Consider the following 18353-nt stretch of genomic DNA (forward strand, 5'->3'; position numbering starts at 1 on the left):
ATCCACCCTTTGTGAAATAATTTGATGAAAAATTCTTTTATTTGTTTTGAAGAACATTTTGTTTTCAATTTTATCCCATAATTTATCTGTTAACTTTCATTGACTATTTGTTTAATTTAAATCTATATGTTCAAATTTATATCTATATGTTCAATTTTTTTTATTATCTGTTCAATTTGCTCCCTTATCTGTTCAATTTTTTACCCTATCTGTTCAAATCTTGTGAGTTTCACTCTCTCTATCTATCTATTCAAATTATGTAGGTTTCTTTCTCTAATTTTTCCTATCTATTGAAATTCTTTTGCTAATTTTTCATATCTGTTGAAATTCTTGTGCTAATTTTTCTTATTTGTTGAAATCTATTTTTATCTATTCAATTTTTTGAATGAACAAATTCACCTAACCAAGTCAATTTTTTATCTGTTAAAAATTCCCTATCTATTGAAAAAAATCTCTATTCATTTTTATTTTTATTTTTTTGTATCTGTTAAAATACCAAAACAAACCAAATTTTATCTGTTCAAATCTCTATTCTCTCTCTCTCTCTCCCCCTATCTATTGCACTCTTTCATCACCATCATCATTAACAACACCACAAAAGAAAAGAAAAGAAAAGAAAAAAAGATCTCAGATCATCATCAACAACAAAAACAACGAAAAAAAAAAAACAAATTTCAATAACTGGCCACTACCACCAACAGCAGCAACAAAAAAGTATTTTTAACAGATCTGTAGATTTGTGTAACAAATCTGGAGAGATGATCTACAGATTTGTAGAGATATAGACATATATATAGATACATATATATCTACAAATCTACAGACGTATATATATATATATATACACATAACCAAGATTTTCTAGAGCTATGAGGTTTCTTCGCCGTCAGCAGCGGCGGCGGCGGTAGTCGTCTCGTCCTCTCTTTCTTCCTCAGTAATCGTCTTGCTCCTTTTACGGATTCCAAAGGTGAGTCATTAATGGAGAAGATCGCTGAAAAGCTCCATCACAACGGTTCGTCACCCTCTGAGTCCGATTCTGAATCCAAGAAGAAGCAACCCTTATTGTCTTCGTAATGTGTCAAGACCAAGATTTTTCGACTGTTCAGCAGAGAGAAGTAGACCCTCAAGTCTTCCACCACAGCGGCGTCGGACAACAAAGGCAGAGTCCAGGAGGTCGTAATATCGTCCTTTGATAGCAATTGTAGAGAAAGACAGGGAGAGTGAGTGAGAAATGAAAGATTTTAGCCATATATGATTTATATGTAAGGGTAATTTGGACATTTTTCATCACCATATCCTTATGGATAAAGTATTCCAGTACCTGAACTTTTAGCTAAACAAAATCAAATTTTAAATTTATGAACGGAGTGCCTTAATTTATTTTATCTTTTTTTTTAAAATATTTTTTTATTCACATATTTTTTGCTTTTGTTGAATGGTGAACACGACTGAGGATTCTTCAGTTACTCGCAAAGTCATTAAACCATGTGGCATGAAAACGCCACGTCTTTTTTGGAACATGAATTGGAGAAAAATTTTAAACACAATTTTATTTTTAAGAATGTCTTTCTATTAGTTGTCGTATTCTCATTTTATTTATTTTGAAAATAGCCTTTTTTAATGAATAATAAGTTGGAATATATTTCAGTAAAAAAATTAATTGAATGTATAAAATAAATAAATAAACCCACACAAATAAAATAGATAAATAAATAACAAAAATAAACCTTCCAGAACTTGTACAGATTGTTTAAGAATAGTTTTGTGATCGAGGCCAGTGTGAGCAATATTAAGGAGGGAAATTTAGTCAAAATCTCTCCATTGGACCCTTATTTAGTGAAAATGACACCCCAATTTATTTTCTTCATAAACTCCCTCAGGAAAAAAACACATAATTGAATAAGGACAAAATAAAATATCTTTTTTTTTTCCGTTAAACATGATGGCCAAAGTAACATATTACTGTGAATCAGAATAACATGTTACTATCAAATAGAGTAATTGTCAAACAAAGTAACATGTTATCATTAATGTTTACATCAATTTCAACGGTAATAATTTTTTTAAAAAAAAATTCATAGTCAACATGAATCTTATTTGATAGATCTTGATGAGAGAATTCTAAAAATATTTACCTTGCTTGGTTTAGGGTTTTCGAAAACACTTTTCAGAAAATTCTACTCTTTTATTTTCCGTATTTTTTTATTTTTACTGAATTTTTTTAATATTTTAAGCAATTTTTTTACTTTTTAGACACAACTAACATAAATACACCTAAAAAGTAAAAAAAATGTAAAAAAAATCTTTTAAAAATTCACTAAATACCAAAAATATAAAAAAAATACAAGAATTCAATACATTTTTTGTATTTTTATGTATTTATTAATTTTTTTAAATATTTTTTCACAAATTTTTTAATTTTTAGATACATCTAAGTAAAGTGCATCTAAAAAAATAAAAAAATTGTTTAAAATTTAAAAAATATTCACTAAAAACAAAAAAACACAAAAATCAAAAAAGTCAGTTTTAAAAAAACTTAATCTAAAAAACTCAAACCAACCACAGTGATTAATTTTATTAAAAATCAACATCTACATCAAAAGCTATATTATTTTAAAGTTTAATATTTTGATAGTAGTGACATTTGTTGAACTTTTCAAGAAAAACTTTTTGTGATTGTCCTTAATACATTAAAATTTTATTATGAGGAGGTTTTGACTAAATCTCCCTATTAAGGATCATCATATCCACACAGCTAAGTCAGGCAATAGCACCAAGAAGATTTGTGTCTCATTTGATAGAAAGCAAAGCATTAAAATACTGACTAGGTTTAGGTGAGAGGTATGGTTAGAGATAGTTTGGGAAAATGGGGGACACTTCAATAACCTGAAATCACATGAGGTGGAGAGGAGAAATGTAAGGCAAGCTTGGAAAGGGAGAGGTTGGCAGAGATGGACCTTGAACACTAGTGTAGAGTGTGAGATGGAGTGTCTAAGTGTGAGACTTAGTGTGTTAGAGTGATGGAGTTGTGTTGTGGTGAAATGAAGTGTTTCGTTCTTCCCAACTCTGCCAGAAGTGATATAAGCCCTACTGTCGTCTGTGGTTTGATAGCAGGCGAGAGAGCAATGTTTCATAACAAACGAAGAGCAACGTATCATATATGCATCAAGTGGCGTGAGTGTAATGTCATTGTTGCCTCTTCTCCAAGCTTTGTCGAGATGGAGTTGTCTTACCAAGAAGATAACTATCTCAACAATCCTATGACCTCAGCTGCCAGTCCAAGATTCTCTGATGGTCCCGAGCGGTAGTGCCTGAGTCTTGTCCCCAACCCAGGCAACCATGTAGGTAAATAGTCCAGGGCCCATCTCAATGTTTAGAAGAACTAAGGACTCGCTTCCAAACCACCAAATAGGAGAATAGGCCAAGGCCTATCTCAATATTTAGGAGAGCAAAGGCTCCAACTATCAATCCAAGTCCAAATAAGCCGAGGGTTGATTATATTGTCGTTTGGTCTTAGAGCGAAGTATGAAGGACCATGGATATGCAGGGCCATAGTGCTACCTGTTGTAGGTCTTTATATTTGGGCTTGTGTGTATACTCCCGCTTAAGTTAAGAATATAGTCTTGATTTTGCATTCTGCCTTGGCGGCCTGCCAAGAAAGCGAGTTTTGGTGACATGGCGCCCGTAGGGCTCGCCATGTATCAAACATGTGATATGCTCATGTGGTGCCTTATTACATGTGATATGCTCATGTGGTGCCTTATTGGTCTGCCCCACAGGCGGAGCTTGGATGATGTGGCACCCGTAGGGCTTGCCACATATTGGACTTGATACAAGTACCCACACTAGGCAACTATGGCAATTACAAAGATCAGGTCAAACCCACTAATAGTAAAATGTACAATCAACAAGTGCACTAACTTCAAAAGTACAACAAAATGCAATTGAGTTCATAAACATAAGAAACATTAAAAAAGCCCAATAGATAGAACAGAATTTGATCAAATACCGATTGATAAACTGCTAAGACTTGGTGGCAACAGGACAAGGCTGTAGGCAAAATTACTTCGGAATCTAGGCGAGCCATCCTCATCATAACTTCCAACTATTAAGGTCTCCCCAGTCTTGACATAGTGAGCAACATAATGACCTGGTGTTTCACTGAGACACAAGAACACTTCACCATTGTCCGCCCAAGCAAATGGTACAAAATAGTTCTGGCCAGGCCAAGAGACCGGTTTGTTCAATATGCCATTCAATCTATATTTTTGAACATCCAATTCAATTTTGTAGAGCTTCCTCCACTCACCACTCATGGGATCAGACAAGACAAAAACATCAAATAATGCTTGAAGAATCGACCAAACCAGGCAAGAAAGGGATTTTGCCATTGGTACAAAATGAAAAATACAAGGCTTACTCTGAACTGCTGGCTTAGGAAACTCATAGAACATTTCAGATTCTATGTCCCAAGCAACAACGCAACGAAAGCAACGGCTTCCCCAATAAAGAAGTCCTTCAACAAAAACAGGAGGATGATGAAATATACGGCAAGTAGGATCAGAAAATGTGTTAGTATTGATCAATTTCCATGCATGATCTTTGCCCGGAGTAATCATCATGCATTTATAGACATCATAGGGTTTATCGATGCACAACACTTTACATTCCATCGTTGAACGAGCATATACTAATGAGAAATAAGGTAAGCCATATGAAGGGTGGCAATCAAATGGCGGAACAATTAAGCTTTGCTTTGTGAGAGGATTTGCAACATGAAGTGTATCTTGCTTATCCCTGAACAGTACTAGACCATCACAAGTAGCCAAAACAGTGTTTGGAAATGGTACATTTACCTCAGTCAGTGCGACATTCATTTTCCCAAAATCCACAAATTGGGCCCTATATGGAGTACGCTTCTGCTGTATGAACAGGCCAGTGGTGCAACCAAGGAGCTGTTCCTTTATGAAAATTGGGTCATTGATTATGTTATACCACTGCCGACAAACATACCTTATTGAATTGTAAAGAATATCAGCAGGAAGCCAAGCAAGAATGCAGAATATAATCTCATCGGGAAGAGAAGGTATGCTGCTTTTCTTCTTTTTATTTGAACAGGATCTTGTGCAGCTGACTCTCCCATTTGAAACTTTTCCTGCATTCATCTAACAAAGATGCACAAACCTATTAGTAAACAAATTACTAGGAGAAAATAGACATTGAAATGAATTAAAAAAGAATAAGCCACCGAAGAGATTTCCAAGTTCCAACAATGAATCAAGAGTGCACCAACATGACTGCACCCTCAAAAAATTAAAAAGAAATAAATTATGAAAAAAACATTAAATAAATCCAGAAAGGTATGCTAGCAAACAGTGAAAATCAACGACGACAAAACCCTATAATATTCACATTATTTGGGGCAAATGGAACAAATATAGCAGAATTGGTTTCGGTCATCACAAAAGACGGCCCATCTTGGGTGCACATCTCATATGCTGAATGTTGAAAATGCTCACCATACATCATAAAATATGACTTCGTACAAGTCTTTCCATTGATACACTCCATTGCAATTCAACACCGGCCAAACCACAATGACAAAGACAAGAAACGTGTGCTCAGTCCCAATTGTTTGGTCTAGCTTCAAAAATTTATCTTCTTTAATAAGGCATGCTTTACTGCATTAATGCTCCAGTAATAGAATAAATAAAAGGGAGACTACTGAAAAGGAAGATGGAACTAGTAATATTTTTTTGGTAAGCTATATGAAAGATATGATGCCTAGTCTGAAAAGGGCTCATCATTGACAATGATTTTAATTTATTGTCTTTTGGTAAGCAACATTTTATTACCAAAAAAGAAGATGCCAAAGAAGATTGAAATGCAGGCACGAGGGCATCACGATAGGAAGCAGCCAAATAGGCCACAAAACACATCAACAGACAATCCAAAACTACATTACATAGATATATCTCACAAACCGAGAGGAGGCTAGGGCTACAAGAAAACAAATCAAATATATATATCTCCCAAAGGGGAAAACAAAAAAAACTGAACAACTAACTAAATCATCAGTTCTGTCCTTTGGTCTCAATTTTGAGAATGCACCTGAATGGATAAAAAAGTAAACCCCATTCTTAAAATTAATTACACTTAATAGACATTTCCATGAATTCCAGTTCTGGCAAGATCAGGAAACTAAAAAACCATATCAGCATATGGGTTTTAGTTCAGACTATAGTACATAGGAAATTCCCACCAGGAAGTACTTTTGCCTAGGATACAATCCCTCTAGAGGAGACAGCATGCCCACGTTGTAAGGTGACTGAAGAGTCATTGGTTCATCTATTTCTTCCACAACCCATTTCACAAGCTCTGTCCCAATGATAATTTGTTGTACATCCTCGACCTTCATTACATGTTCATTCAATAATAAATTATCCCTATTTGGGACTATCCCAAGGAGAAAATTTGGCTCTAGAAGAAGCAGGTAATTTTCTTTATTTCTATTCCAATGTGCAAAAGAGAGAAACTCCCGCAAAGAGATGTTACTTGCTGCAAAACCTTTAATGGATCCCTCTCCACATTGTTGCTTGGTGGTAAATTTAGTCATTAGGCTTGGCTAGCAAGATCTAGCAGCTTGGTTCAATTTCATTGCCAATAAACAAAATAAATTACAAGACCAAGACTGCTATTTTTGTTTCTAGAAATTAAAGTTCGAGTTGCCCCAAGTTAAGAGTTGAAATGGCAATTTCCGAACCATACATGAAGTTAGTGGTTAGGGTTAACCATTTTTTGACATAAATTTCATTTTCAGACGATATGATAACAAGAGTTAAACCCGCATAATACGAAGTTGATGTGGACTCGACACGGATAACTCGTTTACTGAAAGATTAGTTAATGTTATTTCCACTAACAGTGCCATGACATATTTAAATCCCTTATGTAACCCTATCTAGTAGAATTTAAAATATGTAAAAAAAAAAAAAGTATAATAGAATTTCGGAGTCAAAAAGTGGGCTTAGCTTTTCTACCTTGTTAGAGAGAACTTTCTCTATCTTATTAACCATTAGAGAGAACTCGCTCTCTCTCTCTCTCTAAACTTGGAACAGAGTCTATGTTTTCCGACTGCTATCTCCTTCAACGACTGTACTGCTACCGTCCCATCTCGTCCAACGACTCTTTCTCAGCTTTAACCGCCATTTTGTTTTTTCCAATTTAGACTATATTTGTTTACTACAGGCCCTTCTCTTCTCTATCTCCCTGGCCCCCTTCTCCTCTCTGATCATCCACATCCCCTTCTTCTCTCCGGCCTCCACCCTCTAGAATTTCCCTTTCCAATTGCAATTTGTAACATATATGTGTGTGTACGGTATACCTCTCCATCTCATATTTGGGGATTTCTAGATTTGGGTTTTTTTTCCTTCTCTGCTTGTTTTGACAACACTAGCCGACACTGACCATGAAACTGAGGGATTTTGATGGAGGGTTTCGATCGCTAAATGGTGGACAGTGGTTGCAAAGATGATGAACTCAACTTGATTGGTTCAGCTGATGGGTTATGGTCAAACCCTGCTCGTTCCAACAAGTGAACAATCCTAGCTCTCACAGCTATAATTGTTGACTCATTGAAGCCATGCCCCCTGTTTCAGCCATTTATAGCTGATCTCAATGTCTCAATGCCATTTTAGAATACCTGCTAAGAACCAAGCACAAACATATATCACCTAATATTTCGTATCATCCTTGGCGATGCTCTAATATGTGGGAAAATAAAAATAAAAAATGTAAAAGGAGATAAAGTGAAAAAATAATTTTCATATATTTTTAATATATATGTGTGTGTGTGTGTTTTACATAAATTATACCAATAGCCCTATACTTCTGTCATTTTGTCATTTTGGATCATATAATTTCAATTAGTTTGATTTTGACCTTGAACTAATGATTTTATCTTAATTTGATCCAATTGTTTACAATTATAAGTATTTTTGTTTTATGGAACATGTGCACATGATGGCATTTGTATTGCTTTTATAAAAAAAATTGTAAACTTGTTCAATTGAATGACTTAACCTCAATCAGTTCAGTGATCATTTTTCTTCAAAAACTCTAGTCAACATTATCAATTGAACTAAATTGACACAAAATCTAAAATTAAAGGTTAAAATTGAGCTAATTGAAATTATAGGAACCAAAATAAAACAAAAGGCAAAATATAGGACTATCGACATAATTTGCCCTATATTTTAGGGCCTAATTTCAAATAACCCTAAATCAATACAAATCAATTGCTCATCAAATAATAATAATAATAAATTTATTCCCAGTGTATGAGATGGAAAATAGCCTCAAAATAAACCATGAAATTCTTTAAACAAAAAAACAAAAACCTAGTTTAATGTCAATTAACTAGAATATCAAATTCTACAAACCCTAATCTAATTTCAAAAATCTGAAGTAAATACAGACTATTAGAGGCCCTACCCATGGTGTGTACCAAAAAAAAAAAAAAAAACCCAAATTTAATATTTCAAAAAGCCAAAGCTCAACTTACCAATACCTAACATCAAGATCGACAAGCACTACGATCATAATAAATAATAAATAAATAAAAACCCTAACCATACCAAACAAATTAACAGCTTAAACAAAATCATATAGAAACTAGAGGCAATTTGAAAATCAAGCACATTATAGTCACAATTGTATAGCATTTGCAATGAAAAAGAAATTAAAAAACAAGGGTTATAGCTCCAAAATCTTTCTCACCTTAGATCTCCTCGCTGAACTTTGTTCACATTTAGCTCACTCTATTCTATAGAGATTCCTATCTCCATTATATATAACGTACACACCTGAGGCGGTATGTAAGCAGTACTATATATATATATATATTACTTTTTGAAAAATGATAGGTTGGTTGATTCTATAAACCTTACTCTAATTTCAAAAAACTTAAGTAAATACGAACCATTAGAGGCTAAGAAGCACGGACACACTGACACAAATTTTAAAAATATGCAAGACACGATACGTGTGGGACAAACACATAATATATAATTGTATATATTTATTATATATCACATATATGAATATATCATTCCAAGACAATATATAAATCATAAATGTAACACTAATTCTATAAATTGACCTTTTTTTTTCTTTTATCATTATATTTTATGTTATTTTGTTCAAACTTATAATTAGTTTCATATGCGTCTAATCAATAGACTTGTGTCTTCAACATGTCTGAAGAGTGTACAAGTCTAAATTTAAAAAATAAAAAAAGACATTTTTCGATGATTGTTGGACATGTGTTTGGAAGTGTCTAACGATTGTCAATATCCGACATGGACATGACATGAACATAGCACGGACAAGACATGGGCATGCCACCCTTTTAGAAATGTTCGTACTTGTTATATTAGAGGCTCTAGAAATGGTGTACGTGTTAGAAGAAAGTATCAAAAAAAACCCAAATTTTACATTTCAAGGGATCATTTGTTGTAATCTAAAAAATCCCACTTTTGACTAAACAAGCCAATAAGCTGGTTTGCAATAAGCTAAAAAAGTCATACGTCACATCAATTTTTTCACTCAAAAAAACTAACTTTTTTACCAATTTCCCAAATACATTAGCTTTTTTTTAACTCCTAAAATATCTATAAAAAAAATAAAAAGTCACAAAATAAGCCAACCCCAAACCAGTTCTAAGTTCAACTTAACAATCCCTAACATCAGCTTAAGCACAAGATTCACAATAAACAAACAAAAAACCCTAACCATAAACCAAAAATTAGAATCCTAACAAACAAATTAACATAGAAAGCAAATATGTGTTTGTGTGCGGTGAAGCCTTGAAGCAAATATGTGTTTTGTATCAAATATGCTTTGAAGCCTTGAAGCAAATACGTTTTTTGATTCGGGTAATTTTTTTTTAATTGTTTACTGTTTCACTCGTCCAGCAGTCGCCTCTCTGGTGCACTTTTTCCACCGTTCTCGCTGTGTTCGTCTCTCCTGCCTTTCATCTTCTACACTTCTGTTTTGGATTTTTTTTTTTACTTGAAATAATGTTGTTTTTGGAGTACTTCAGGGACTACTTCAGGGACTACTGCAGGTAAACTACTCTAGTGGATCCTTGCGCTTCAAAGGTAGGAAATTAATAACAGTGAATGAAACAAAAATTATGGGCAGATAGATCACTATATCTAGTTGACATTATCAATTGAACCAAATTGACACAAAATCTAAAATTAAAGGTTAAAATCGAACTAATTGAAATTATAAGAACCAAAATAAAACAATAGGCAAAATGTAGGACTATCAACATAATTTGCCCTATATTTTAGGGCTTAATTTCAAATAACCTCAAACCAATACAAATCCATTGTTCATCATAAAATAATCATAATAATGGATTCCTAGTGTATGAGATGGAAAATAGCCTCAAAACAAAACATGAAATTCTATAAAATAAAAATAAAAACTAGTTTAATGTCAATTAACTCAAACATCAAATTCTACAAACCCTACTCTAATTTCAAAAATCTGAAGTAAATACAGACTATTAGAGGCCCTACCCATGGTGAACCCAAAAAATAAATAAATAAATAAACCCAAATTTAATGTTTCAAAAACCAAAGCTCAACTTAACAATCCCTAATATCAAGCTCGACAAGCACTACGATCACAAAAAATGATAAATAAATAAAAACCCCAACCATTCCACACAAATTAACAAACAAAATCACATAGAAACTAGAGGCAATTTGAAAATCAAGCACATCATAGTCACAATTGTATGGCATTTGCAATGAAAAAGAAATTAAAAAACAGGGGTTACAACTCCGAAATCTTTCTCACCTTCGATCTCCTTGCCTCACTTTGTTCACGTTTAAGAGATACCTATCTCCACTATATATATAACGTACACAACTGAGACGGTGTGTAAGCAGCGCTCTATATATATTTATTTTATTATTATTATTATTATTATTATTATTTTTGAAAAATGATAGTTTGGTTGATTTTATAAACCTTACTCTAATTTCAAAAAACTTAAGTAAATACAAACATTAGAGATTAAGAAGCATGGACACACGGACATAGAAATTTTTTAAAATTTGTAATTTTATATATTAATTATATATCACATATATGAATATATTATTTCAAGACAATAAATAAATGTAATATAACACTAATTTTATAAATTGACGTTTTTTTTTTCTTTATCATTATATTCTATGTTATTTTGTTTAAACTTATAATTAGTTTCATATGTATCTAATCAATAGACTCGTGTGTCCTCAAAGAGTCTAAAGAGTGTCCAAGTCTAAATTTAAAAAATAAATAAATAAATAAATAAGACACTTTTCGATTAGCGTCAGACATGTGTTGGGAAGTGTCTGACGAGTGTCAATATCTAACATGAACGTGATAGGAATATCACACGGACAAGACACAAACATGCCACCCTTTTAGAAATGTTCGTACTTCTTCAATTAGAGGCTCTAGAGATGATGCACGTGTTAGAAGAAAGTATCAATAAAAGCCCAACTTTTACATTTCAAGGGATATAATCTAAAAAATCCTGCTTTTAACTAAAAAAAGTCAATAAGCTGGTTTGCCAAAAGCTAAAAAACCTTTTTTAGCAATTTCCCAAGTACATTAGCTTTCTTTAACTCCTAAAAAATCTATAAATAAATAAAAAATAAAAAGCCACAAAAAAAGCCAACCCCAAACTAGTTTGAAGTTCAACTTAACAATCCCTAACATCAGCTTAAGCACTAAGCTCACAATAAATAAATAAAAACCCTAACCACTAGCCAAAAATTAGAACCCTAACAAACAAATTACCATAAAAAGTATGAAGTAATTTGAAAACAAAGCGCATGATAATTGCAATTATTGTATGGTATTTGCAATGAAAAAAAACAAAAAAAAAACAGGGGGTGCGAGTAATGGAAGCCAACCTAGTTCACCTTCTTCTTCTGACAAAGTCTCTCCTACGAATGGGTAACTCTATGATTGAGTTGGTGTGTGTACACTTTCGACTTTTTCATTATGAAAGGGTATACTTGGAATAATTGACTCTGCTTGTGTGTGGAGTGAGAAAATTATAATTTTTTAAATGTGTGAACAGAGAATGATGTGCACTAGGAGTAAATGGTGTGTGGAAATAGAATTTCCCAAACTGCTAGTTTTGTTTCTAGAAATTAAAGCTCAAGTTGCCCCAAGTTAAGAGTTGGAATGGGATTTTCCAAACCATACACGAAGTTAGTGGTTAGGGTTTACCATTTTTTGACATAAATTTGATTTTCACACAACACGATAACACAATAAATAAATAGGTTTGGTTACTATCGAACCAGCGTAATACAAAATTCACACAGATTCAACATGGATAACTCATTTACTGAAAGATATGCATGTTTTAATGTTATTTCCACTAAGGGATTTAGGGTTTTAGGGCTTAGCATTTTAATGTTATAATTTTAATTAGCTCGATTTTAACCTTTACTTTTAAATTTTGTATCAATTTGGTTCAATTGATAATGTCGAGTAGAGTTTTTGAAGAAAAATGATCACTTAATTGATTGAGGTTAACTCATTCAATTGAACAAGTTTACAAATTTTCTTATAAAAACATAACACATCCTATCATGTGCAAATTTAAAAATAAAAAAAATAATAAAAAAAATAATAATAATAATAATAATACTTACAATTGAAATTATAGGCACTAAAATAACACAATACGCAAAATGCAAGACTATCAACGTAATTTGCCCTATATTTTAGGGCTTAATTTCAAATACCTCTAAATCAATACAAATGCATTGCTCATCAGAAAAAAAAAATAAAAAATAAAAAATAAAAAATAATAATAATAATAATAATAATAATAATAATAATAATAATAATAATAATAATAATAATAATAAATGGATTCCCATAGTGTATCAGATGGAAAATAGCCTCAAAATAAAGCATGAAATTCTTTTTTAAAAAAAATAAGAAAAAACCTAGTTTAATGTCAATTAACTCAAACATCAAGTTCTACAAACCCAACTCTAATTTCAAAAATCTGAAGTAAATATAGACTATTAGAAGCACTACCTATGGTGTACAAGTTTAAAATATAAATAAATAAATAAATAACCAAATTTAATATTTCAAGAAGCCAAAGCTGAACTGAACCATCCCTAACATCAAGCACAACAAGCACTACGATCACAATAACTAAAAACCCTAACCATACCCAACAAATTAACAGCATAACAAACAAGATCACATAGACAATTTGAAAATCAAGCACATTATAGTCGCAATTGTATGGCATTTGCAATGAAAAGAAATTAGAAAAACAGGGGTTACAGCTCTGAATTCTTTCTCACTTCGATCTTCTTGCCGAACTTTGTTCACATTTTACCTAACTCCGAAACGTATTCTATCGAGATTCCTATCTCCACTATATATATAACCTAAGAAGCAGGGACACATGACACGGCACAGACATGGACATGCAGACACGTGAATTTTTAAAAAATGTAAGACACATGTTGGGGACACGTGCAAAACATATAATTTTAAATATTTATTAAATATTTATTATACGTCATACTTTTAAATATTTATGTATTTTATGTCAAATATTTAATTTTATAAAATTTATCCACTTTAGGTATACTATTTTAGTAATAAAAAAAAGTCATCAATGTGTTCTTAGCGGATCCCCAGCGTGTCCGCAACGTGTCCGTTGCGTGTCCGATTCTTGCTAGCGTATCCGAACTGTGTCCGGTGTATGTCCGTGTCTGACACATGTTAAACATTCATACGTGACCTCCGGAGAGGTGTACGTGCTTTGTAGTATATAACATACACACCTGAGGCAGTGTGTAAGCAGTACTCTCTTCTTCTTTTTTCTTTTTGTAAAAAAGATATAAAATCCAACTGACTTATCCAATTTTTAATCTAACTAAAGTTGTTGGTACACATTGAAATTAATGTTCGCCACATATATCAATCACTAGGTCGGAATGTTTTGATCATGGAGTCTCGCTCAATAAAGAGAGTTGTAGATTCGTAGAACAGGAGAAGAGCCTTTACTTTCTATTGTATTAGTAAAGCGCTAGCATGCTACAACTAAACTAGCAGCCTGAGGAAAAAAAAGGCTAGCGCGCTAGCTGCAATCTTTCTAAAGCAAGAAGCGAGATACGTGCTAGACACTCGTACGTGACCTTGAGAGAGGTGTCGTGCTTCGTAGTATATAACGTACACACCTGAAGTAAATACAAACTATTAGAGGCCCTACCCTTGGTGTACAAGCTTTAAAAATAAATAAAAAATAAAAAGACCAAAAATTAATATTTCAAAAAGCCAAAGCTCAACTTGACAATCCCTAACATCAAGCTCAACAAGCACTAAGATCAGAAATAATAAATAAATAAAAACCCTAACCTTAACAACTTAACAAACAAAATCACATAGAAATTAGAGAAAATTTAAAAATCAAGCATATTATAGCTATGAAGCACGAACATAGGCACGGACACGCATACGGACACGGACACGGCAATTTCCAAAAAATGGAGATACAAACACGGCAGGGGACACGGCAAATTTTTTAATTTTTTTATAAATATTTTTATTTTAATACACATTAATTATTTTATTTATTATATTTTTTAAATAATGTGTTCCAATTATTTTATTTTTTTTAATTTCACATATATATGTTTATTTATTTTTTTATTAATATGTACAAGTATATATTTTCTTATAATATGTATTATATATTATCTTATAAGACGAGCGAGAGAGAAAGCGATCGATCGCAATCGCGATCACGAGGGAGAGAGAGAAGGCGAGAGAGAAGGCGAAGGCGAGAGAGAGCTCGTCTAAGTCCAAGGGCTCTGGATCATTGAAGTCAAAGGGTGGAGGTCGAAGTCGACTGGATGGAGATCGAGGTCGAAGTCGACGGCTTACGGTGGTCGAAGTCATGGAGGTCGACAAGCGAGTAGACTAGATCGAAGTCCCCTACAAAAAAATAATTAAATTAAAGGGACACACCACCCGGAGTGTCCCATACGTGTCCCTAGCGTGTTCCTGTGTCAGACACCGCCACGGCATGAAATCTAGCGTGTCCATGCTTCATAGGATTATAGTCACAATTGTACGTCATTTGCAATGAAAATAAATTAAAAAACATAGGTGTGTACCCAATCTTTCCCCTCCCAAACACACATTAATTGGGCGTTGTTTTTTTAGATTGGAGGCCCGAATTCTTTCTCACCTTCGATCTTCTCACCGAACATTGTTCTCATTTAGCTCACTCCGATACCTATTCCCATCAAGATTCCTACCTCCACCATATATATACTTACACACCTGAGGCGGTGTCAAAGCCATAATCTTTTGTTGTTTTTTTTTTTTTTTTTTTGGGTGGGGTAGGGTGGGGTGGGATGGGGAAGGGGGACAAATTATGCTTTACCCCCCTCAACTATCGCCATTTTTCACTTTACCCCCTCAAACTAAAAATTGATACAATGTACCTCTTTCATCTTCTGAAAGTTTTCAATTTAACCTTTATGTCTCAATTCTATTAACAAGATAGACGGAAAATGTGCATGCATTGTGAACATGTCATATTTAGGACAAAAATACACTTTAAAGATCTATCATAAAGATGATATGTGCACATTATATGCATATTTTCCATCTATTTTGTTAACAGAATGGAGACATAAAGATTAGATTGAAAACTTTTAGAAGATGAAGGAAGTGCATTGTATCAATTTTTTAGTTTGAGGAGGTAAAGTGAAAAACAATTATAGTTTTTTTGAACTAAAAAAACCAGTGATAGTTGAAGGGGGTAAAGTGTAATTTTCCTTTTTTTTTTAAAATGATATAAAAATGATTGACTTATCTGATATTCAATCAAACTAAAGTTATTGATACATATTGAAATTGATGTTAGCCATGTGTATCAATCCTTTGTAGATACTTGTAATGGTATGCATTGGGAGTTTTAAGTGCAGATTAAATAAGTTGATTATAATTTATTTTAATTTGTGTCATGTTTGGCGCAATTTCTACTTACAGTTTATTAGGTTGAAATAGTTTAAATAAGCTAAAGAAAAGCTAATTATGTGGAATTTGAGACAAAGTGCTTTTGGCTTCTACTTTCTAATTATCACCATTTAACTTGCAATCAATTACACCAAACAAGCTCATTATCAATCTCCAAAAATACTAGAGATCCCAAATATTTTACCAAACACTCACATAGGTGTACATGCAAGTGTTTGGTAAATTTTTTGCATCTCTAGCATTGCTCATCAGTATCACTTCCACAATCCAGTATAATCAAATCAACCGCAATTAAATAAAAAATGTAAAAGAAAATTTTCATACAAAATAATGTGGCTAAATATGAAATTTTTATTTTAAAATAAAATATATATGAAATTTCTAGATCAATGCACTTGTGTTTTTGAAACATACTTGGGCTAGTGTGTTTATAATACCAATCAAATTAATCTAGAGAAATTTGCCAGTAGCAGAGAAAATTACTTTGTGTATTTTGCTTTTTGAAATGTACTTTTGGACAGTGTGTGTATAATACTAATCAAATTCATCTAGAGAAATTTTCCAATAGCAGAGAAAATTACTTTTTATATCGTGTTTTTTGAAACATACTTTGGGAGTGTCTTTATAATACCAGTCAAATTCATCTAGAGAAATTTGCCAATAGCAGAGAAAATTACTATGAGCATTGTGTTTGTTGAAACATACCATAGGCAATGTGTTTATAATACCAGTTGAATTCATCCAGAAAAATTTTCCACTAGCAGAGAAAATTACTCTGTGCATTGTGTTTTGTGAAGTCAAATTATCCAGAGAAATTTGCCAATAGCAGAGAAAATTACTATGTGCATTGTGTTTTTTGAATTTGATGGTGGTGAATTACTTTGTGCATTGTTATGTACCAACACAGTGCATTACAAATTACTTGATCATATAGGCACCCTCTTGGCATGATACGGGATAAATTTCTTTGTGAAATTCTAGTAACTTTAAACCAAAGAAATTTCTTCAGACATAATTTTCTCTGTGTGGATTGTGTTGACAATCACCACTTAGCATGCATTATAAATATATATATATATATATATATATATATATATATTTAACCACTGATAGCTATGAAATTTTGAAGTTTACATTAGTCAAAAAAAGATATATACATATATGTCAAACATCATCATTCATTCAATGTATGAAAAAATAAATAAAAATTGAAGGGTTATTCCTAATTACATTGTGTGCATTGTCTTCCTTTCACTAGTGTGCTTTCACTATTATACTTTTGGTTCTTCTTCTAGTGGTATTGGAATTGGTTTTATCCATGACTGGCCAACTTCGGTTGCAAATCTCTCTATGATTTCTGTCCTTATCAACCTTACGTCTTGTGTTGACAATGTCGAGCTGATAGGTTCATGGTTGATATATTGTCTCATTATGTAGCATACAAAGAGGCCACAGTACATACTGCATACAAATTATAGGTATAGTTAGTTTTGAGAAACATTCAAATTAGATTATCTTATTTATAGATGTTGTATGAAACTTACGAATCACTGGTTTGCTGTGGAGCCTTGTCGACATATTGAAAGTCATAATTTGTGTTTTGTGAAACTATCAATTTGAAAGAGGGTTGTGATTGTGCCTCTCTTTCAAGGCAAGTTTTCAAAAAATTCTCCACATAATCTTGTTGCAAGAAAAATAATTTTTAAATAACAGAGAAATTTACACACAAGGACACAAAGACACAAATTAATGGGATTCTATGAAAATTATCATCACATAAACATTATCATGGACCAGAGAAATTTGCACTCGTTACGAATTATTTTGTATCTTTGAGATATTTGTCGTGTGCATCATCTTCCTTGGCCTTAGTGTCACTACAACAAAAAACATTTTTGGCAACGCTTTTTAGCAACCAAACAAAAATTTAGTTGCCAAAGATACATCATTGGTGACAGAATGGTTGTGGTCACTAAAAAATAAACTTTTGGCGACGAATTTAAAATTTTGGTCACTATTGAGTTTGGCGCCAAGTGATCTTTTTGCGCAGGAGAGCTAAAAACAATTTGGCGACCAAATTAATTTTTAGTGACAGAAATTTTAGTCGCCAATTATATGTCTTTGGTGACAAGCATGACTTGGCCACCGAAAATTTGAATAATATTTATGGCAACCAAATTTATTTGGTTGCCAATAATTTATTTGCCTTTACCCTAATTTTTTATTGCCAAAAGTAATTGACTGAGTGA

The 18353-nt window shown here is 32.6% G+C and overlaps 1 protein-coding gene across 2 annotated transcripts; it reads right to left on the reverse strand.

Moving 5' to 3' along the window:
• Positions 1-3862: 3862 nt before the first annotated feature.
• LOC114285773 (F-box protein At3g07870) lies at positions 3863-11002 on the reverse strand. Of its 2 annotated transcripts, none has more exons than XM_028228867.2 (2): positions 10873-11002; positions 3863-5165 (listed from the first exon to the last, which is right to left on the reverse strand). In XM_028228867.2, the coding sequence occupies exon 2, from the start codon at positions 5163-5165 to the stop codon at positions 4002-4004; it is 1164 nt and encodes a 387-aa protein (XP_028084668.2). In that variant the 5' UTR covers positions 10873-11002; the 3' UTR covers positions 3863-4001. The 2 variants fall into 2 exon arrangements, with proteins under 2 accessions (XP_028084668.2, XP_082772378.1); XM_082916252.1 differs by lacking the exon at positions 10873-11002 and adding an exon at positions 7041-7681.
• Between the last annotated feature and the right edge of the window lie 7351 nt (positions 11003-18353).

The sequence above is a fragment of the Camellia sinensis genome, chromosome 2 (assembly GCF_055761805.1).
Source record: "Camellia sinensis isolate YWXY chromosome 2, ASM5576180v1, whole genome shotgun sequence".
Taxonomy (NCBI): domain Eukaryota; kingdom Viridiplantae; phylum Streptophyta; class Magnoliopsida; order Ericales; family Theaceae; genus Camellia; species Camellia sinensis.

What these genes read in the sequence shown, in the direction of transcription:
- LOC114285773 (XM_082916252.1), bottom strand. Translation starts at nt 7,076, where the DNA reads ATGGTTAATAAGATAGAGAAAGTTCTCTCTAACAAG. An exon ending in AGAAAGTTCTCTCTAACAAG is followed by an intron (nt 5,166 to 7,040) that starts GTAGAAAAGCTA and finishes CATCTTTGTTAG; the next exon opens with ATGAATGCAGGAAAAGTTTC.